The sequence below is a fragment of the Perca flavescens genome, chromosome 8, assembly GCF_004354835.1.
Source record: "Perca flavescens isolate YP-PL-M2 chromosome 8, PFLA_1.0, whole genome shotgun sequence".
In the NCBI taxonomy this organism is placed as follows: domain Eukaryota; kingdom Metazoa; phylum Chordata; class Actinopteri; order Perciformes; family Percidae; genus Perca; species Perca flavescens.
The window spans coordinates 1295171-1318307 of NC_041338.1; the positions used below are offsets into that span (position 1 = coordinate 1295171).

The window sequence follows — 23137 nt, forward strand, 5'->3', positions numbered from 1 at the left end:
ACCATTAAACACACACCTGGTTGGATCCTTTACGCACACTACAATGCGAGGATGTGTCTGCACTGAGTACTTTTACTTTTAATACTTTGAGTATATTTTCCTGATGATTCTAACATACGTTAACTTAAGTTACATTTCCAATGCAAGACTTTTACTTGTAACAGAGTATTTGTACAGTGTGGTATGTGAGTACTTGTTCCACCGCTGCATGTAACTGGCTCAGAGCTCCAGGAGTCCATGGCCTAGTTTATTCCCAGGCAGCAAGTGGTAACGAGGCAGGCCTAATGACCTGCAGCTAGCCCAGCTGATCAATAGCATAATTAGTCATTCATATTGATGCAGAGCATTTTATGGCTACTTCTATTAACCTTTGTGTTGTCCTCCCGGCTAAAAAAATAATGTGACACTTTTTTCAACGTTCTTTTGCATTTTTGTCGCTTTTTTTCCGATGAATTTGACACTTTTTTATATTTGTGTTTGACTGATTGTAACTTTTTCCGACATTTTTTGTCCCACTAACACCAAATTATAAACACTAGTTTAACACATACTACACCTCATTTATATGAAATCATACCTAATTTCTTTGTTTAAAAAGCAGAAATGTGCTAAATTGTTGAATAAAACACCCACAATTCAATGAAAATAGTGAACTGATCTTTCATTTTACTTGTGAAGAGCGTTGTATGGAACCATCTGTGTTATTATTGGGCAATTTGGTTGAAAGATACCTATATTTCTGAAATAGAAACTTTGAAAATGGGTCAAATTTGCCCCGAGGACATCACAAGGGTTAAGCTTCAGAGTCAAGAGACCCTGAGCGACTGTGTCTCCTGGCTGCATGTTTCATTTCTGACACACTGGCCAAGTGCGTCATGGCTAACATGTTTCATCTGATTCCTCCAACAGAAATGAGATGCTTGTCAGGAGCAGAAGAATAAGCCAGTCTTGTTTATGGTTTGTTCAATATGTTGTTTTCACGCTATTCTGGGCAGTAATCACCTCGCTGCCTGTTTGCTTTCCACTACAATAAAAACAGCATTTGCATAATTGGCAATTTAGTATCGAGCACACTCTATCTACATTTGTTCTTCTCCATTCCAAGGTTATAATAGTTTAGCGTTTAGTTTTTATTTCATTTTAGTTCAGTGTTAGTGTGTTTGCTATTTTAGTTTAATTTTCTTTATATTTTGTTAAGGTTTAGTTTTAGTTTTTATATATTTAGTTTGACCTACTCTGTCAATTTTGGTTCCTACCCTCACCTATGGTCATGAAGGCTGAGTCATGACCGAAAGAACGAGATGGCTGAAATGGGTTTCCTCAGGAGGGAGGCTGGCGTCTCCCTTAGAGATAGGGTGAGAAGCTCAAAACAAAACCAAAAAAATCTGCAGATTACTTTTAAGTCTGGTGACAACCAATGCACCTCACTAAGCAATGGCTGTTTAAAAAGTTTAAGGAGAAAGGACTGTTTTTTCAGGCATAATTCTTGCCTCTTCGTGTCGCTTTTCCGTCAAGTTGATGTGGCACATCTCCACTATTTCCATAATTTCTGCAACGAGTGGCTCTCAAACAGCAAGAGCCCTGATTCAGCCACAACCTGTTGCTGAGATAATGGATAGGTGGCCTTCATGTAACCGTCCACTCCCTTTTCTCTGTCTTTGCTTTCCTCTTCAGCTCTGCTTCTCTTCATTGATGTCGTATTCATCTACCAACCCTTTTTAGGCTGGCCCAGGTTTGCCTTGGACCAGCTCTTGGTAATGCTGCTATAGGTTTAGACTGCCAGGGGACTTCCTTTGACACTCTGAGCTCCCCTCTCCTCTCTCTCTCCATCTGTGTGCATTCATGTGCCATTAATGTGTGTTATTAACTTAGCTTCTTCCGAGGAGTCCTTGTGTTTTCTGGCCTTGCAGGTTTTCTTGGATTGTGGTCGCACCTGGATTGTGGTTGCAGCTGCTGCCGTGGTCCTGCTCAACGCCCTGCTACGCCCTGCAGTGCTACTACTATTATTTTGAGTCATAGTTATATTATCTTTGTTGTCACTCTAATTGCTACTATCCATCACACCAACTGCTTTTATTAATATGAATCCTATTTCTGTATGTCTGTATCTGTGTCCCAACCGGCAGTGCCCACCAAGGGGTCTGTCCCAGGTTTCTGCCTCTTTAAAGGTCCCATGGCATGAAAATGTCACTTTATGAGGTTTTTTAACATTAATTTGCATTCCCCCAGGCTGCCTATGGTCCCCCAGTGGCTAGAAATGGTGATAGGTGTAAACCGAGCCCTGGGTATCCTGCTCTGCCTTTGAGAAAATGAAAGCTCAGATGGACCAATCAGGAATCTTCTCCTTATGAGGTCATAAGGAGCAAGCTTACCTCCCCTTTCTCTGCTTTGCCCGCCCAGAGAATTTGGCCCACCCATGAGAGAGAGAGAGAGAGAGAGACATCATGGCTTTCAAACGAGCAAAGTGGCAGTTGGTCAAGGCCACACCCCCACCCTCCACCTTGCCCCCCCCCTCTCTCCTCCTCAATAGCTACAGACACAGAAATGGCACATCCTAAGGAAAGCTCATTGTGGGACTGGCTCTAGTGGCTGTAATTCTGCACCAAGGCTGAATTTAGGGAAAGAGACTTCAGATACAGTATTAGGGGACCACTAAGGTCTATATAAAAGAGACTTCAGATACAGTATTAGGGGACCACTAAGGTCTATATAAAAGAGACTTCAGATACAGTATTAGGGGACCACTAAGGTCTATATAAAAGAGACTTCAGATACAGTATTAGGGGACCACTAAGGTCTATATAAAAGAGACTTCAGATACAGTATTAGGGGACCACTAAGGTCTATAAAAAGAGACTTCAGATACAGTATTAGGGGACCACTAAGGTCTATATAAAAGAGACTTCAGATACAGTATTAGGGGACCACTAAGGTCTATATAAAAGAGACTTCAGATACAGTATTAGGGGACCACTAAGGTCTATATAAAAGAGACTTCAGATACAGTATTAGGGGACCACTAAGGTCTATATAAAAGAGACTTCAGATACAGTATTAGGGGACCACTAAGGTCTATATAAAAGAGACTTCAGATACAGTATTAGAAGACGACTAAGGTCTATATAAAAGAGACTTCAGATACAGTATTAGGGGACCACTAAGGTCTATATAAAAGAGACTTCAGATACAGTATTAGGGGACCACTAAGGTCTATATAAAAGAGACTTCAGATACAGTATTAGAAGACGACTAAGGTCTATATAAAAGAGACTTCAGATACAGTATTAGGGGACCACTAAGGTCTATATAAAAGAGACTTGAGATACAGTATTAGGGGACCACTAAGGTCTATATAAAAGAGACTTGAGATACAGTATTAGGGGACCACTAAGGTCTATATAAAAGAGACTTCAGATACAGTATTAGGGGACCACTAAGGTCTATATAAAAGAGACTTGAGATACAGTATTAGGGGACCACTAAGGTCTATATAAAAGCATCCAAAGAGCACCATGTGATGGGACCTTTAAAGGAAGTTTTTCCTCACCACTGTTGCACCAAATGCATTGCATTGCTCATGGGGAAATTGATGGGTCTTTGAACATTATGAGTGTGGTCTAGACCTACTCTGATCCATAAAGTGTCTGTAAAGTGTCCTGAGATAACTCCTGTTATGACTTGACACTATAAACAAAACTGAATTGAATTTTGTTCTCCACCACTCTCTCTCAGCTTAAATGAGTCATGGTTGGATGGAGTTCATTAATTTCCTTCTCCGCTGGTAAACAAGCCCATTGTCTAATTATGAGCCATCACAGCTAATGAGCACAAACATCTCTGTCTTAATACACACAAGAGTTTCAAAACGGTTCATCCTGCACACACTAAACAGAGTGTGAGTGCCCAGACAGGAGGGTTAATTGCACAAAGGAGGCTTAGTTGCACAGAGGACACACACACGGTAAATAAAGCAGGCGGACTGACCATGTCTGAGTCCGCTCCTCGCTGCTCCGGCAGCAGGGGCTTCTCCTCGGTGAACTGCTGCTCCTTCATACCCGCCATCCTGGACAGCAACCTGCAATCACCATGGCAACACGCACACACATACATCTAGGGTTACACCATTATTTCATTATGCAGAATACTTTCTGTTTGACCATACACTTGTGTGATACATGATGATGGCCGTTGTAATTCAATGGAATGAAAAACAGTCCTTCCTGGGGTAATTTCACAAATCCACATTGTGAAATTATGGAAGGACTCAGATCACTGATTAAAGGTTGTACTGAATGGAAATAATGTGAGCAGCTGATAGATGAGGAGCTGATGGGAAAAAGAGGAGATGGAATCAAGATGGGAATTAGTTTTGCTGCAAACCTAATTCATTTTGAAATCAACACAACATAAACCGTTACCGTACATATCAGAATTTAATGACAAGTTAATGAAAAAGTAAAAACAGGACCAGTGATGCTTTAGATTCAAGCTAGAGGTTAATCCAAACAGATTTTTTTCTGTAGAGTTTTCATAATGCTACAGTGTGTTTGCGCTGTGTGTATCTTTGAGGTCTGATAACCGCGTTGAATGCATTTCCTTCCTCATACAACGCATTCTCATGAACAGGTTAGTGTGATATCCTACGAAATTAGGTGACAGCCATCACATAACAGCTAAGTTTAGTTTTAGTTTAGTTTAGTTAGAGAAAAGGTTACTGGGAATCGGGTACCGTTTTAGGGGCCGTTTCAATTGAGTTTAGCCGACAAAATGTGAGCGTCATGTGGGGATGACAGCGAAGTTTAGGCACCAAAACGACTAGTTAAGATTTGAAAAAAAGATTGTGGTTTGGGTTAAACACTGGTCCCCAGTGGTGGAATGTAACTAAGTACATTTACTCCAGTACTGTATTTAAGTCCAAATGTTGAGGTAATTGTACTTTACTTGAGTTTTTTCTTTTCATGCCATTTTCTACTTCTACTCCGCTACATTTCAGAGAGAAATATACGACTTTTTACTCCACTACATTCATCTGACAGCTTTAGTTACTGGTTACTTTACACATTACACCCAACAATATATAGTCCAGCTGAAATGATTAGACGATTAATCACTTAGTGGATTGACAGAACTTTTTAGATCGTTTCCAGTTTCTAAAATGGGAGGATTTGTCTGCATTGAGTTCTTTTACTTTTAATACTTTGAGTAGATTTTCCTGATTTTTCTTTTTTTTTACTTGAGTAACATTTTCAATGTTGGACTTTTACTTGTGAGTGTTGTTACAGTTATTAGTTACATGTACAGGTAACTGGTACAGTTACTGTTACAGGTATTAGAACTTTTACTTGAGTGAAGGATCTGAATACTTCTTCCACCACTGCTCTGGTGTTTCCCCTCTCATTCCCCCTGCTCTGGTGTCCCCCCCTCTCATTCCCCCTGCTCTGGTGTTTCCCCCTCTCATTCCCCCTGCTCTGGTGTCCCCCCCTCTCATTCCCCCTGCTCTGGTGTTTCTGAGCCCCTAAACCGGAGACATTAGGAAACCCTTCTGACCTGTTTTGGTTTGGAATCTGCGGGGTTGTGTTGCAGTCTCAACGGCTGCAAACGGAGACCTTTGGCAACACTGACACTGACTCCAACGTTTCACCGCCTTTTCACCCATCATGATGTTCAAGACTAAGCTATTAACATTACCATGGCAACTACCAAAACGGGCACGCGCATGCCCAGTATGAGAATGTTGATGAGATATGCGGTTTGGGCGTGTTAGTTTAAATGGAGATTAGTTAGAGCGCTTTTGGCTCAAAACTCTGCTTAAAAACCAAAACGTAGCAATGTAAATGTAGCCTTGTACAGCAGCAGTTACTGTGGTGCATACATCAATAAATAAGTGGAATAAATACGAATAACAGCAAGTCTTTTCGTAGATATATGTATAAATGGTTTATGAGAACAGCCTGCCGCGGAATACATTTGCAAACACAATTTTTTGAGCATTTTGAGACCTGCCTTGCTTATATCCATTCTTCGTTCTGCCTTTGTTGGCGCATTACTGTTTCTTGGTGCATAGGTCACTGGAATAATGTGAATGAAATAACCATTGGCAGTCACCTATGCGCAAGAATGTTTGTTCTTGTGCGAGTGCATGAGACAAAGAAAACTCACTCATAAACCCAGTGCTCTAGCGCTACTAGAAGTCCACAGGGTACCTTTAATTGTGCTGGAATTTGTACATTGTGTGTCTGGACTTGCAGTACAGTGAGTAAAAAAAGCACAGTTTATGTCATGTGTCTGCAGTCCTGACATGAGTTTAATCTACCTAACAAGGAAGTGATAACGCAGGACAGATACAGATTGTATTTCTTCTGTACACACAAACACCACATCACTCTCCACCACACTCTAAAAAGCAATCCCCGAGAGATTGACCAACCATCTTATTTTTTTCCAAAAGGTTAAAGTACAGTATCTACAAAAACGCAGCAAACAAAGATGTGACATAGATGCTTCCTGACTGATTACTCTGTATAAGGTGGAGCTTTCAAGTACACAGACTACTGCCCCAAAGACAATAAGAGAAAGAGGCTGTATTAAGGTCTGATTAAACTGACCTTTTGTGTTTGAGGGCACACACACACACACACACACACACACACACACACACACACACACACACACACACACACACACACACACACACACACACACACACACACACACAATTTCTCCTTTAATGTGAAGTTAGAGAGATGGATGTAACTGATGATGTCACTGACCCAAATCTGTCAGGGCCTGCAACACCTTGACAATGGTATCAACCCACACACCACCTCTCTGTCTCTTCCCTTCCATCTTGTTCCACCCTTTGCTCTCTCTCCATCCTCATTTGCCCTCCGTCTCCTCTCTCTGGCAGTGGTTCAGCGAAATCTGTGTTTTTATCCGACACCCTTAAAGAGACAAAGTCCAGATGCCACTTACAGTCATTCCCTACAGCTGATGAAGTGTGTGTGTGACCCTAGAGAGTCAGAGACACTACTTACAAACAAAAATCCACCCTATAAGAAATTATCCCCATTAGCCCTGGACAGATTTTTTAAGTAAACATTGAGACGCCCCAACTCGGAGTAATTTCCTGTATCTGTGTCACATGGGCTCCGCCACGGCCACGCCTCTTTAGGAGACTAGCGGCAGGTCCAGAGTGTATTGATTCCAATAGAGAAGTGAACGTGAACACAGATTATGAGCGATTCTTTAGCCTCATAGTCACCAATGTAAATATTGGACCCATTCTTCAGAAGCCACATATCTCCAGAACATTCTGACACTAATTCATTCATTCTTAGTTTGAGACCTGTTTCTGTCTCAGGACCAAACTCTCGCGAGATCTGGCAACACAGAGGAGCTAACGTCAGCTAATGTTCATGAACACCCTAACAAAACTAATCTACGTGATGAATATGAACATGCCTTTTAGCTGTGTAAACATCTAATGTTAGCAAAATAAAATGTTAATAAATTATTGAAATATAAGTTTCATCCATCCACACAACGTTCAAGATAGAAATATAGACTAGAAAATATATTTAAACTTGCTCTACCCTTCCATCCATAACACTGACTCCCTGCAAAGTTGCCAGTTTTGGGCAGTCTGTCCAGCTATGCAAAGAATTACATATGTTCAGGGATGACAGACTGATAAGCAGACATGCTATTTATGACTGGATGTAACATTTGATACTTTGCAGTAAGGGGCTCTCCTATTGACTTGGTCCTATCAGTGTAGCTCTCATGGAAAAGTAGTGAAGACCATAGCTATTGAGGATCTTTGAAGTAAAGCTCCACCGCAAAGCTAATATGTGACTACTGAGTACTCAAATCAACCTAAGAGCTTTGTGCATGCATCCAAGGCTTTTTAAAATTTTGGTGTAAACAGCTGCTGGAAAATGAAATATGTCTGGAAATGACGCATAAGGCAGCTGTGAGACTGAACCAAAACTGTAAAGTTGTGAGCCGTAAAAAACCAACTGATGAGCGGAAACATGATGAAATGCTCTGTGGAGCTGAGGGGAACTGTAGGCTTGGTAATAATTCTCGGTGGGTTCATCACTATGAGCTCCATATACTGTTTAAACCCTCTGAGGACAAAAGACGCACTGGCGAGTCTAAGCGATGTTTGACAACGCTCGTATTCAAGAAGCGATATTACAAAATGTTAATTTTAGACATTTATTTACTATTTTATTCATATACTACGCTACTATTGCGAACCCAAGACCCAAGAGATGTCAGTAATTTCAAAAAGCGAATATCACCTTTTCAGCTTTAGGGCCAAATGATCTCTTTATACATTGCTCTGGAACACATTTGGGCCTCACTATACAGAAAGCTGAGTTTGTTCTGAACATTTTGATATGAAACACATGGGGATCATGTTATATATACAAATACCCTTAAAAGGTTCTTTTAAAAAGATATGTAAAAATGCCCTTCGACCTCTCAGGGTTAATAGTTAGATTGCACTCGCACAATGTCCTGGCTGTGTTTCCAAGACGCAGGAACCATTACTCACTGGTGACAGGGAGCTTAGGCTTATTTCAAGTAGGATATTCACACAAACACATTCTGGGTAACTCTGGGTAAACACATTCTTCTCTACATGAAGGAGGTCTAGAAATATACCAGAAAGGGGGAAATCCCTCGCAACCGCTATATAAACGTGGAGACAGGCACACATTCCATTCAAACCTAATGATTTTGTTTTTCTCTTCTTGCTCTCTCCCTCCCATTGTGACCAGTTTATTAAGTGGGTGAATGTGACCTTTCTGAGGCCACTGGACTGGAGCCACGAAGAGAACAGAGACCAAACAACACCTCCTCTCTTCTTCCTGCTCCCTTTACTTTATAGCTGCATTTCTGCTGCTTTCCTCCATCATCATCCTTTATCTTCTTATTAAAATAACAAATCAGTGACGAGATGTTTATTTGAGCCAATTTATTTCCTATTCTGTATTTCTGGTTGACATAGATGCTTTTTACAGTTGCTGTACAAACACCTATGGAAGAGCATTAGGGCCACATGTGAACATTTAGTCTAAAGTCAGAATCTCAGAATTCTGACATTAATCTCAGAAAAAAAGTCTAAATTCTGACTTTAAACTATGTTATGTTACGAAGCCTGTCGCACATTTACATATTAAGTTTGTTGTCGAGTTTCACAAAGGCTTACGTTATGAAACAGACCTGGCGATGCAGATTCCCATCACCATAGCAACTCGCTGTGCACAAGGCAAGAGGGGAGAGGGGCACTGCTCTGCTCTGCTCACAGTCACATGTTGGATGTCATCGACGTTCCCACTCGGATCAAATCCTTTATATAATGACAATACTTCCCGCTGCTGAAAGTATTCCTCTATCTGTCATCCTCTTTTTTTTTGTCAGGGTTGTGGGTTTCTGTTTTCGTGGTTCCTGTTTTATTTTGTTAACTCTTGCTCTGTGTTTTGATTGATTGTTGATTCCTTGTTATTTGTGCTGTTTTTCCTGTACTCATCTTGCATGTTTCACTTGATTTACTTCCTGTTATTATGATGTAGTGTTTGGTTTCATGTGTCTTTGTTTAGCTTTGTTTCCTGTTTGAGTCTGATTTGTCCATAGTCTTGCATTGCCAGATCTTGCTCCACAGCGCTGTGGAGGAAGGTCTGACTAGTCCACACAGCATTGTGTGATGGGAGAAAAACGTGCTCTGGTTTATTGGCATTTCTTTAAACCAATCACAATGGTCTTGGGTGGCGCTAGGCACCGGGAAAAGCCGCCGTGCTGCTGCTAAATAGTCTCAGGAAGGAACTTATTTTGGTGGAACACGTGTACGTTCAAAAGTAGTTTTAGTCGTGCAACTAAAAATAAGGACATACAGCGGAATTTCCGGCGGCAACAGAGCAATCCCAGAAATGGAACGTTGAGGATATAGACTACGCTGGCCCTGAACTGAGAGGGACAGATTGTTCAGGAGGAGGATTTTTATAGAAAAATATCCTATACCATTTGTCTCACCAAATTGCAGATTCCATGTAAAGTTCATCATGAATGATGGAAACACAAATATTTGGGGGTAGTGTACGGGGGTCCGGGGGCAAAGCCTTATTTTAAATGGAAGTGCACACTTGCGACTGACATTGGAGACAGCCAAGAAGTAAAGCCTCTGGACTGTCAGCAAGATCAACTCAATATGCATTAGACAGCCTGTGAATTGTCTTAAGCTGGAATCAAAATTAGAACTGGATGAGTAACGCCAGCAGTCACAGCCCAAACGGCTGAACAGACAAAGAAAAGAGCGCCACCTACACACATTCCAACGTCATTGACAGATAATCCAAAGAAAATGAACACTGTGCCGCCCACAGACAGCGCAGAAATAAGCACTGAGCATGAAATATTCAAAACAACAAACACCCTAAAGGATAACCTCATCATTATTTCACTTTGATAAATCCTTGTTTCTACCCTCCTTGGGTTTCTTACATAATCGCTTCCAGGGATTTACAATTTTGCCTCTTGGACCATCTGTGTACATCATACTGGATTTTCTCTAAATTGTGCATAACTTTGAGAAGATTGTCTTCCCTAAAGTTTGTGTGGTTATTGATCCATCAGCCAAAACTTAATTACACAACTCAGACATCCCCGTATACAATATGTATTATGTTTTATCTGTCATACACACATAGTAACACAATCTTTAGGAAATCTTTCTGGAAAATCAGCTAAACAACAACACAAACTACAATAATACAGAATGAATTTGACCATTATTTTTTTACAGTTGGTGAGCGTTCATCGGGGGGGTCATTTAACGTCAGGTTTTAAGGCTAAAAAAGAGCTTGGAAATTTGTAGCGAATGTGATTCAGAACGGTGTTTATTGATTTTAGTTTTTATTTATCATTTATTGATTCGTGGCCTTCAATGTTGTTTTGCTGACCTTTCACATTGATTGCTGATCGATTATAATATCCAGTGCCTATTTACTGTATGTATCCAGCAGACACAGAACAACATTATCATTCATTTGGTGTCATGATAAAGGTCACCCGATGAATGTAAATTCAATATTCACTCTGCTTGTATGGTACGTGTCCATATACATGTTGTTTTCATGGGATGAAAATTGCCCTGTTTCCCTGTATTGCACGCTAGTTAGCTTGCCACCAGGTTCTCTACACTGACAAAGAAAACAGTCTACATCCTACTACAACTACAATGGCGGCAGCTGATTGGACGAATGCGTCACGTGGGGCTGTCTGCTCTTAGATTTCAAAACCGACCATAATGCCAGCTCGTTCTGAATACGATCTGTTATTTTGCAAAAATAGTTCACCAAAACGTTTTTCTGAAACCATTTTAAGCGAGAAATAGGCCATGCAGTTGCTGAATCTGTCTTTAGTTCAGATCAACAACTCTGGCAAGTCAGTTTAAAAGATTTTCGGCTCCTCATTTGCATAAAGTTGTCTGGATTCAACTTTATACAAATGAGGAGCCGGCGACTCGACTGGTGCTAAGCAAGTAGTGTAAACTCAGTACATTAGAGCTTCTTTTTTATACGGAAAACAGCTGCCTGCTGCTGCTAGAAAATGGTGCTGATGAGAAGAGACTTTGCAGATGTAAAACCTCAACAATGAGCTAAAAGAAGCTAAAAAGCTAGTTGTAAGGTTGGGTGATAATTCTCTGTGGATTCACGATAAATTTCACATGATATGTAATCCCCCCGCGACCCGACACCGGATAAGCGGACGAAGATGGATGGATGGATGTAATCATTTCATACATTGCTTACATTAAAAACTATTAATTAGTGCAACATTGCTGGCTTTACAAATTACTTGTACATAGCCATGTCCTTCAAACCATGCAACAACATAGGTCATAGGAGTGTTTTCCATCTAAACCAAATAAAGTATACGCCAAATTTGGCGCTCTTATTGTTCGTCACCTGACTTTTGACTTCTTTGCTCCAATCATAATTACTATGACTGCTAGTGTGCGCCACCACTATAAACGTAAATATGAGTCGTAATAGCTGCTTCAACAACTTAATGAAGCAGGGGAGGACAGTCTTGACAAATGTGTTATTTCCACCAGCCATGTCTGCTTCTCTTGCATTGGCATTCTCTGCTGTTAAATCGGGTTGTGTCACTCTCTACGTCTCTGGTTCATTTTGTTTGACAGTTTTTTTCCAAACTCTTTTCCCTTGTGCACCTCCTTCTCTGTCTCCCAGCATTTCATGCCTTCTTCTAGCTGTCTTTGGTCGTTTTCTTTTTCTTCTTGCCACTCACAGCAAGTCTCTCTTCTATCCCTCTTGGTCACTGCAAATATTTCACTCAGCTCTTCCTCTTTCACGCCATCTCATCCTCCCATCCCTCTTTCATCCTGTCTTTTCTCTTTCCTCGTTTCACCCCGTCTCATCCCTCTCTTTCTCGCCATCTCTATTCACTCTGACATGCTTATGTAAGACAGCTGGTTGTGAAATCAATTACCGTTGCATTACACTGGCTATATTTGGCCTCATGATGCCACTGCTACCAGTGGAAAGACACCGGTGCGGTCCTCCTCTGATTTAATGCCTTGTCTAATGCCTAACTTTGCATTGATCCATGGTGAAGTTGTTGTTTCTTTACTGTTACAAGAGATGTTACTCAAACACATGTAGTTTAGGACTTATAAGTGATTGTGTGTCTCCTTGCTAGTCTATGTACACAGTTTGTAAATGGTGTGTGAAGTTGTGAATTTGTGAGCATTTAAATTGGTCAGACTGCATGTTGATCATTTGGTCTGCTGATCACTTTGTACTGTAGCAAGACAACAATTACTGTTTAGATTGGGATGAAATGTGGAGCATTTATAGTCCCCAGAGAATGATTCCTAATCCTTTGGTGACTCTGTGACCTTTCTGTCTAGCACCACCATCAAGTAAGATTTTCCACTCGACAAACTCTTTGGTCCCTAATTTTCCAATGACAAACTCTTCGGCCCCTAATTTCCACTTGATAAACTCCCTAATAAGGTATCTTAAAGATTTCTATGGAATTTGGTGTAGTCAAGGTCCCCATAAAATTATTCCTTAAGGTTTTTTTGTGGATTGCTATGAAACTCACTTAGCACAGTCTTTGGGACACTCCTTCAGGACAAACTTTACATTTGGATTCCAGCTACTGATAAGAATGTAGGAATAATAATAGTAGCAGTACTATAATGTAGGTCACTCAGTTTGGTAGGTCAGTGTGGTAGGAAGAGATTGTTAGTCTATATCAATGACGTTCAACTTCCGGGATTGTTCAGGTGCCGCCGGATGTTCTGCCGGATGTCCCACACCTTCTGCTTTCTTTGTGTTGTAATTCTAACCTCCGGTGGATTTGTGAGGACTATGGTTAACTGCTCCTCAGATCTCTGTAGGGTAAATCCAGACAGCTAGCTAGACTATCTGTCCAATCGGAGTTTTCTGTTGCAATACTAAAACAACTTTTGAACGTACACATGTTCCACCAAAACAAGTTCCTTCCTGAGACTATTTTGCAGAGGCAACGTGGCTTTTCCCGGGGCTTATAGCGCCGCCCAAGACGATTTTTATTGGTTTAAAGAAATGCCAATAAACCAGAGGAAGTTTTTTTGTGCCATCCCAGAATGCTGTGTGGACTAGCCTGACCATCCTTCGCAGCGTTGTGGAGGAAGGTGTGGCAATGCGAGACTAGACGATTGTAAACCACTGGGGCAACACAGATGTCAGAAGAGCAACGTAGGAAGCAGTGGAGCTGTGCCATGTCAAAATATTCATGAGAGGGTGAATTGTTTCAGGCCATTATCCTTACAATTCCACAACTCAGGATTTACATCCAGTGCCAATGTTGAGTGCCAATGCAGGAAATGGTGTGCCCTATACATAGCGAGGTGAGAAGTAAGGGTGTGGATGTCGGGATGGTGCATGGGCATCTGGCTTTTACACAGTGGAACAAACTTTGCGTTCGGTCATAGACCTGCAATTAACATTCATGTATTCATATTTTATTAAATGTAACCACGATCATGGTCGTTTGTTTTGGTTGCCTCACCCTAACCATACATAAACCATAGTTGATATATATGTGCAGATATTATAGAAGGCAAGAATTTTAAAAACCACAAAAAAGGACATGATGTTACAATCCCTTTGAATAATCAGCACGTTCTTGGTGTCTTGAGTGGAGGGTAGGGGTAATCACTTCATTGGGGTCATCTCTGGCGGATGTATTCATTTTTTGCACAACTGTCCGATATCAATGTTCTTGTCTGGAAATGGGGTTGATTGTTTAATTAGTTGTTTTGGACAATTTGGAAACCTGCCACCTGCCTTCTCTATATCTTTACGCAGACCTGGTAATGTGATGCATACCCAGAAACTAGTCCCTCAAAATGTAATGCGATCACTGAGATACAAGGGTAGTTTTAATTCTAACATTATTCTATCAACAGACATTTACATCGATAGTATCATTTATTTGCCTCGGGTGTACTCTTGAGTGTATAAGACTGATTTTGGGCTAGCAGATACTGTTAACTTGCGCTAGCCTAGCACCGGCGAACTCTGCAACTGGAAGGACTGGATGAAAAGTGTTAAAAACTGTCTCCACTGATAAATAACACACTGGCTAACTTGGAAATGAGATCCTATGTCCAAAGTTCTGAACCACCCCTTTAACATTTATAATATATATATTCTTCACATTATCATATAGATAGCTAATATGTTGGAATATATTTAAACGTTATTATATTTTCCGATTTCATTTCACCTTCTCCGTTCAGGAATGTGTTTTGTACCTGATGAATGGATCAGTGAGACATGTGGCCATCACAGTGGAAAGCCTAACTTCAAAGCCTCTCTCTTATCCCTCAACCAACTGTGGTCAGGCAGCCAAAAGTGCCAGTGGGTGAGAAGTTATTTACAGGCCTGTTTTCTATGTCCACTCTTTCCTTAAGGAACACTGCCAAAAAAGAGCCTTTTCTCTCAGAAACAAGTGGCTTTTTAGTTTCTAGTTCAGGGAGGCTTTTACAGCAGTTTGTTGAGGAGAACAAAATAGACCTGTCCTCTTTTCTTTTCTCTCGCTCCTTGGCTCCTTTTTTCAGTTCTGCCCAGACAGGGTTGCTATGACAACCAAGCTTAGTCTGGCTTAGAGTCTGGCTCACCTTCTCCTCATTGCTTTTATTTTTTATGTTACACAAAATCTTCCCACCATCTTATGAGAGCTGGCACCATAGCATGAATACTATCATTGCATTTGCATTCTCATTGTTTTAACTAATAGATTTGGCATTATTGCTCTCCCTCCCTGACATCCCCTTTGAATGTTATCAGCCAAATGAACGACCGTTATCACTGTTACAACCATGAGTTACAGTGCGTTACCTGGCTCAGAGTCACCTTTTGTTGGCTAAACTTGCTGTAACAGCCTCTGTCACGACCATTACCTATGGTGCCTGGTAGCCGGCTTACAGAGACCTTTTGTTAAATATCATCCAAATTGTTGTGTCTAACTTTTTGAATGATATCATACAAACAGGTTCATGAGAATGCGTGTAAATGAGTGAAATCATTTGTGTGGTATGTATGAGTGATGGAAAATTCGGAGCCAGTTTTTTTGCTCCAATCATCCAATGACAATGGTGCACATTGACGGGATGGAAGGACAGTAAAGAGGCTCAGAGAGAAACTTCCTGTAATAGGGGGAAATCAATTGCACGTCCATGTGAAGGGGAAGCATCGGATCTGATGTACAATCACTGAATCAATACCTTGGAACTGGGACAGCAGAAAGAGACACGGGTAGAGAAAGAGAGAGAGAGAGAGACAGCAGGCAGAAAATAAAACGCAAGGAGAGTAACCTGTGACAGCAACAGGACAGAGTTAGGAGAGTGAGTTTCACTGGTTGTGAGGGGTTTGTCCACGGTAAAGGAAAAGAATAGAGAACCCCTCAATAAAAGCACCAAAGTTGACACAGAAAAGTGTCAGATTAAATGTACTTCTTTCCTTTTATTTCTATGTTTGCTCAACATAACAGAAAAGTTGCTCGGTCAAAGACTCCTACATGTTGATTAAAATTGCCAACCTCCCTTCTCTTCACCTGTCAGGCTACAAGGTTCCTAGTCTTGAATCGCCAGACCTTCCTCTGGTCAGACTAGTCCGCTCAGCATCTCGGGATGGAAGAAAAACGTGCTCTGGTTTATTGGCATTTCTTTAAACCTATCACAATCGTCTTGGGTGGCGCTAAGCGACGTACAGAGCAACAGTGCCTAGTCGTGCAACAGAAAACTCAAATTGGACAGATAGTCTAGCTAGCTGTCTGGATTTAACCTGCAGAGATCTGAGGAGCAGTTAACCATAGTCCTCACAAATCCACCGGAGGTTAGAACGCCAACACAGAGACAGAGGAAGGTAACGGACATCTGGCCGGAAATGAGGGACATCCAGCGGAACCTCCGACAGCACCTGATCAAACCCCTAAATGAAACGTCATCAATATATACTACAAGGTTCCTGATTGTAGCACCAAAGCACCAAAGTGCTTCTGGAAAACTGTTCGCCACCTCAGGAGGGGGAAGCGGGGAACCATCCAAGCTGGGTACAGTAAGGATGGGACACTGTTGACCTCAACTGAGGAGGTAATAGGGCGGTGGAAGGAGCACTTTGAGGAACTCCTGAATCCGACTAATACGCCCTCTATGTTAGAGGCAGAGCTGGAGGATAACGGGGGATTGTCGTCGATTTCCCAGGCGGAAGTCACTGATGTAGTCAAACAACTCCACAGTGGCAAAGCCCCGGGGATTGATGAGATCTGTCCAGAAATGCTTAAGGCTCTGGGTGTGGAGGGGCTGTCCTGGTTGACACACCTCTTCAACATTGCGTGGGAGTCTGGAACAGTGCCAAAGGAGTGGCAGACTGGGGTTGTGGTTCCCCTTTTTAAAAAGGGGGACCAGAGGGTGTGTGCCAATTACAGGGGTATCACACTTCTCAGCCTGCCTGGTAAAGTCTACTCCAAGGTGCTGGAAAGGAGGGTTCGGCCGATAGTCGAACCTCGGGTTGAGGAGGAACAATGCGGATTCCGTCCTGGTCGTGGAACAACGGACCAGCTCTTCACTCTCGCAAGGTTCCTGGAGGGAGCCTGGGAGTATGCCCAACCGGTCTACATGTGTTTTGTGGATTTGGAGAAGGCGTATGACCGGGTCCCCCGGGAGATACTGTGGGAGGTGCTGCGGGAGTATGGGGTGAGGGGGTCTCTACTCAGGGCCATCCAATCTCTGTACGACCAAAGCGAGAGCTGTGTCCGGGTTCTCGTCAGTAAGTCGGACTCGTTTCAGGTGAGGGTTGGCCTCCGCCAGGGCTGCACTTTGTCACCAATCCTGTTTGTAATATTTATGGACAGGATATCGAGGCGTAGTCGGGGTGGGGAGGGGTTGCAGTTCGGTGGGCTGGGGATCTCATCGCTGCTCTTTGCAGATGATGTGGTCATCATCGGCCTGTGACCTTCAGCACTCACTGGATCGGTTCGCAGCCGAATGTGAAGCGGTTGGGATGAGGATCAGCACCTCTAAATCGGAGGCCATGGTTCTCAGCAGGAAACCGATGGAATGCCTTCTCCAGGTAGGGAATGAGTCCTTACCCCAAGTGAAGGAGTTCAAGTACCTTGGGGTTTTGTTCGCGAGTGAGGGGACAATGGAGTGGGAGATTGGTCAGAGAATCGGCGCAGCGGGTGCGGTATTACATTCAATCTATCGCACCGTTGTGACGAAAAGAGAGCTGAGACAGAAGGTAAAGCTCTCGATCTACCGGTCAGTTTTCGTTCCTACCCTCACCTATGGTCATGAAGGCTGGGTCATGACCGAAAGAACGAGATCCAGGGTACAAGCGGCCGAAATGGGTTTCCTCAGGAGGGTGGCTGGCGTCTCCCTTAGAGATAGGGTGAGAAGCTCAGTCATCCGTGAGGAGCTCGGAGTAGAGCCGCTGCTCCTTTGCGTCGAAAGGAGCCAGTTGAGGTGGTTCGGGCATCTGGTAAGGATGCCCCCTGGGCGCCTCCCTAGGGAGGTGTTCCAGGCACGTCCAGCTGGGAGGAGGCCTCGGGGAAGACCCAGGACTAGGTGGAGGGATTATATCTCCAACCTGGCCTGGGAACGCCTCGGGATCCCCCAGTTGGAGCTGGTTAATGTTGCTCGGGAAAGGGAAGTTTGGGGTCCCCTGCTGGAGCTGCTCCCCCCGCGACCCGACACCGGATAAGCGGACGAAGATGGATGGATGGATGACTAGTTCCTGACTCTGCTCAAGTGTATTAATAATTAACAGATGGCTGCCATACTTCAAAAAGGCTAACAGCCCTGTAAAGGACAGCTGTCTCTCTCTCTCTCTCTCTCACTCTCTCTCTCTCTCTCTCGCTTGCTCACACTCCTCCTCCCGTTCACTGAGATCACACACACACACACACAACACCACCTGCAGAGCTTTAGAAGATGGAGTGACTGGTATAGTACAAGTGACAAGGACACACTGTTACAGATCTATTACTTCAGCCAGAAAATTAAAAAGGAAATGCTGTGAAGTCAACTACAGCTTTGAAGTTTGACTTCAACAACAACTTACAGCTTTTGGTAAAGATAGAAAAGCATGCTGTACAGTAGTTAAGAGTGTCCTATGTCACAGGCCCAGTGCGTAGGATTTAGCTGTGAGGTTGCATTCCCTTTCTAGATAAGAGGCTCATTCCAAGCAGACAGAAACACAACAATGTTTAGTTTCAATGTGATCATACATTAGCTAGAACAATTATGAATATGATTCTCTATTTCTGCCAACATATTTTCCCTTAATTAGAAATCACTGCTCCTTTAAAGGTCGTATATTATGCACATGTTCAGGTTTGTACTTGTATTTGGGGTTTCTACAAGAACATTCTTACACGCTTTAATGTTCAAAGAACACTGTTTTTTCTCATACTGTCTGTCTGAATATACCTGTATTTACCTTCTGTCTGAAATGTTTTGTGCCTGTCTCTTAAAGTCCCCTTCCCCAAAAAGCCCAGTTGGAGGTGTTACCAGGTCTTCTGCATCTGCGCTCTTGGAGTCTCTGCACCATCATTGCAGCCGGGAAATGACAGTAAGGACACTGTAGCAGCACTTTCTACCTATATAATGTATTTTTATGACATACAGACCATACAGAAGTCCTGAACTGTACAGAAGATATTTCATTTTTTACAATATAGGACCGTTAACAGCATTGTTTGAATGAACTTGCTAGTAATGCTAGCGGCATGGTTCTATGGATGGCAGTGTTGTTCTGTCAGTAGGCCCACCACTTAGGTCCAGGCAGAAATACCTCAACAACCTATGAACGGATTGCCATGAAATGTTATACACCTCTTCATGAGCCCAGAGCATGGGTTTGAATGAATTTGATCGTGATCCGCTGCTTTTTCATCTAGCACCATTATCAGGTCAAATTTTAATTTTGTCCAATAGTTGGTACCAATATTTTGTGTTTACTGCTAATTTGCAAATGTTACAATGCTACCATGCTAAACTCAGATGGTAAACATGGTAAACATTATACTTTTTAAACATCAGCATGTTAACATTGTCAGTGTGAGTAAAGAACATCTGGCTGAAGAAACTGTGCCTAAGTACAGCCTCGCAGAGCTGCTAGTGTGGCTGAAGACTTTCAGTCTTGTTACAAAACACTGGAAATTGACTTTTTAAAGCCTGAAGTCAATAAAATATGTGTCTACTGTAGTTCTGCTTCACTGAGCTTTTGCTTCACTTGGCAGTGTCCCTTGTTCAGTGAGGTCAAGCCTTAAAAACATGAAATAAAGCAGGATACAGTGGATTCACTACCTGTTTCCAGGAAATCAATGTCATAATATTAAATGGATTGTTTTCTGTAATTCTCTATAGTTTCAATAAAAAAAGCAATTAACAAAGTTGCTTAAACATTGCTCAACAACCGTACAGTATATCTATAGAGCCACTGGATATGAGACGCTTTACAGTATATGTCACAGATTGCATTTCAAAGCATTCACTCCCCATTCCAATCTTTATCATGCAACAACTGGATTGTGTTACTATACTTTTTATACTTTTATATTCACTAGTCTCATATTTAACCTCTGTGAGTTGGATGAATTTACTGTTTTATGAACATGAGATTGCTTTGCAAGAAAATTTCAAGTATGAAGAATTTTGTGTTGCTTCTGACAGTGGAGCAAAGCTCTGGTTTCTGAAGGGGGCGAGTCATCACTAGGGCTGGATACCGAATTTGATACTTTTTAGGCACGACTGAATTGCCTCCTTGGTATCGAGTATCAAAAAATGCCTCGCCAATCAATACCAAAGCTCAATACCTAAGGAATAAATATCATCAGCATCAGTGAGCCAATAAGCATGCTTCTACCAAGATCTAATAATGTCTGTGATTGGCTGTCTAACCTAACGTTACATGTCGTCTAAACATGCAGGAAGAACTCTACGTTACGCAGGAGCTGAAAAATAAATAAAAGGAACTGTGCCGTAATGTTTAATGTAGTCATTTGTTTTTGTCAAAATGGATTTTATGAAATTATTATTTGAAAAAGTATCGTTCAGGAAACGATATTGAAGTCGCGATATTGGTATCGGTACCGATATAAAAAATTTTAACGATACCCAGCCCGAGTCATCACGTCATTAGCTGATTATGCAGCAGTCCATCCCATTTATATCTGCTGTCTTATTTCATTCCTGATGACTTTGTGTATTTCAGTTGTTGGTGTTATTGAAAGAGGTGGATGCTTCCTCCAGTCAAGCAGAGCGGAGATGTTAATCCTTACTGACATGCCCCGACATTCACTTCTATACATCATCGGTCACATCACCATCATCCAACCTGGTGGTCTTTGTGGTGACCACAAACATGCAAAATGAACAGATACCTGCTGCCGGCTGACATGCTGACATCTTTTTACACACCTTAATGCAAAAAAGAATTGGCATAATCATGGCACTGCTTGTATTTAAATCTCAGTTAGTAACTCAGCTCTCCCCACCATTTTAAGTGAAAATTGTAATTATTTATAGCTGCTGAATGTCTAGAAGAGTCTTCTGTGGCTGAGAAGCTACACAGAGCAGAGATATCAATGTCGGAGTGGAGAATTAAATATTAAATATACGCTACCGGCTCCAGACTGAGAAGCACTTGTTTCTTCTGGCATGAAAAGCTTCCTTGTCAGCGCTGTCAGATGAAAGCTTTGTGTCTCTAAAAAAGTGTTACAAACAGTATCCAAAAAGTCAGCTTTACCGGCAGTAAGAAAAGCAGCCACATTTGGGGATTAAAGGCTGTGTATTTTTGCGTTCATACTGTATTCATAGCATACAGCAAGCTGACCCAGGTAAAACAAAAGAGAATAAAGAGGACACAGGCAGTTTCAAGTCACACAGTGGTGTGCTCACACTTTTGACAACACACTCCTTCGGAGCGATTTTTTTCGCCTCAGCTCTCAGTGGTGGCATCAGATTTGGGGTGGGCGAGGCCGGCGCCACCTTAAGGGTCTACTGCTGATTCTGCTGAGTGTAGCAGCCACTGTGCAGGGGTAGGGCTAATATTAGTTTCCAGCAGTGAAGATGTGAGCACAGGACAGAGGACTGAACCTGTGTAATCGCCGGTCTTATTCAATCATTTATTTGGAGTGAAAGACAAATCTAAGAGCTTTAAAGAACTCTTTAAAGCCCAGTTCAGACCAAGCGACGAGACGCGTTAAGACTGGCAACTACTTGCAACGAGCTGGTCTGCAGCCTTATAAAACCTGCCAGTTTTTACACCAATATGAATAGGCCAGACGGTGAATCATGTCCATAGCAACGACTCTCTGTACTTTCATTCTAACATCCGACAGGCTTTACTGTAGCTGGATATTATGTATTTGTAGCGTCTTCAAATATGAATGAGGATAATGATAGGGCCGCACAATCTGGAGAAATATTCATATTGTCATTGTGATTTACAATACTGCGATTACCACTGCGATATAATGGTATCATGAGTTTACCTGATTATCAAGGAAAATGCAGAAAATAAGCTAACATTTTGAAATGTGTATCAGATGGTTTGTTACATTTTCATGTGAGATTTGATCGCGCATTTCTCGCATGATCACGTGATGTTGCGAGAGGTCAACTGCCGTGAGCTTTACAGCACCCCTCGCCACTGGTGGAATGTAACCGTGTACATTTACTCCAGTACTGTACTTAAGTACAAATGTTGAGGTACTTGTACCTTACTTGAGTCTTTTCTTTTCATGCCACTTTCTACTTCTACTCCGCTACATTTTACAAATATTGTACTTTTTACTACTTTTGACTATATTAATCTGACAGTTTTAATTACTAGTTACTTTACAAAATGAGATTTTTTTCAGTTTCCAATTTCTAAAATGTGAGGATTTGTCTGCATTGAGTACTTTTAATACTTTAAGTACATTTTCCTGATGATACATATTGTTACTTAACTAACATTTCCAATGCAGTCCAATGCAATGTCTTCAAACACAGCACCGTCTAGTTGCCCATGCTTTGTGGGTGTGACTTGTTTGCAGTGTCATCACTGAGGGGTCAACAACAGATAATTTGGGATATATTGATTTCAGCTCTATCTCTGACTGTTTGGTATTAATCTAAGAATGCAAAACGCTTTACTTAGAGAATTTACATTTTGAGTTCAATGTCTAGATTCTTTATAAGCACCAGCAGTGACGATAACCTGCATGCCAAGAATAACTCTATGCATAACTCTGTTAAATCCTGCTCTGATGTATAACCTAAAATATGTTACCAGCTTTGAAGGAGTATGTTGGATGGATGAGAAGCCTGAGATGTGAGTGAGCAGGTGTGATTAAAGTGAAGCCCAGTCATGCCCAGGTTTGCATATATATCATCTTCATCCATCCATCCATCTTCGTCCGCTTATCCGGTGTCGGGTCGCGGGGGGAGCAGCTCCAGCAGGGGACCCCAAACTTCCCTTTCCCGAGCAACATTAACCAGCTCCGACTGGGGATCGGCGTTCCCAGGCCAGGTTGGAGATATAATCCCTCCACCTAGTCCTGGGTC

At 42.0% G+C, this 23137-nt stretch overlaps 1 protein-coding gene across 3 annotated transcripts in view; it reads right to left on the bottom strand.

Annotated features, from left to right (window-relative positions):
* ndrg4 (NDRG family member 4) overlaps positions 1-23137 on the bottom strand; it is a 78173-nt gene that overhangs the window by 33961 nt on the left and 21075 nt on the right. For all 3 annotated transcript variants that reach the window (XM_028585108.1, XM_028585107.1, XM_028585109.1), the window contains exon 2: positions 3985-4075. In XM_028585108.1, the coding sequence (XP_028440909.1) occupies positions 3985-4075 (91 nt within the window). The remainder of the gene's footprint in view (positions 1-3984; positions 4076-23137) is intronic.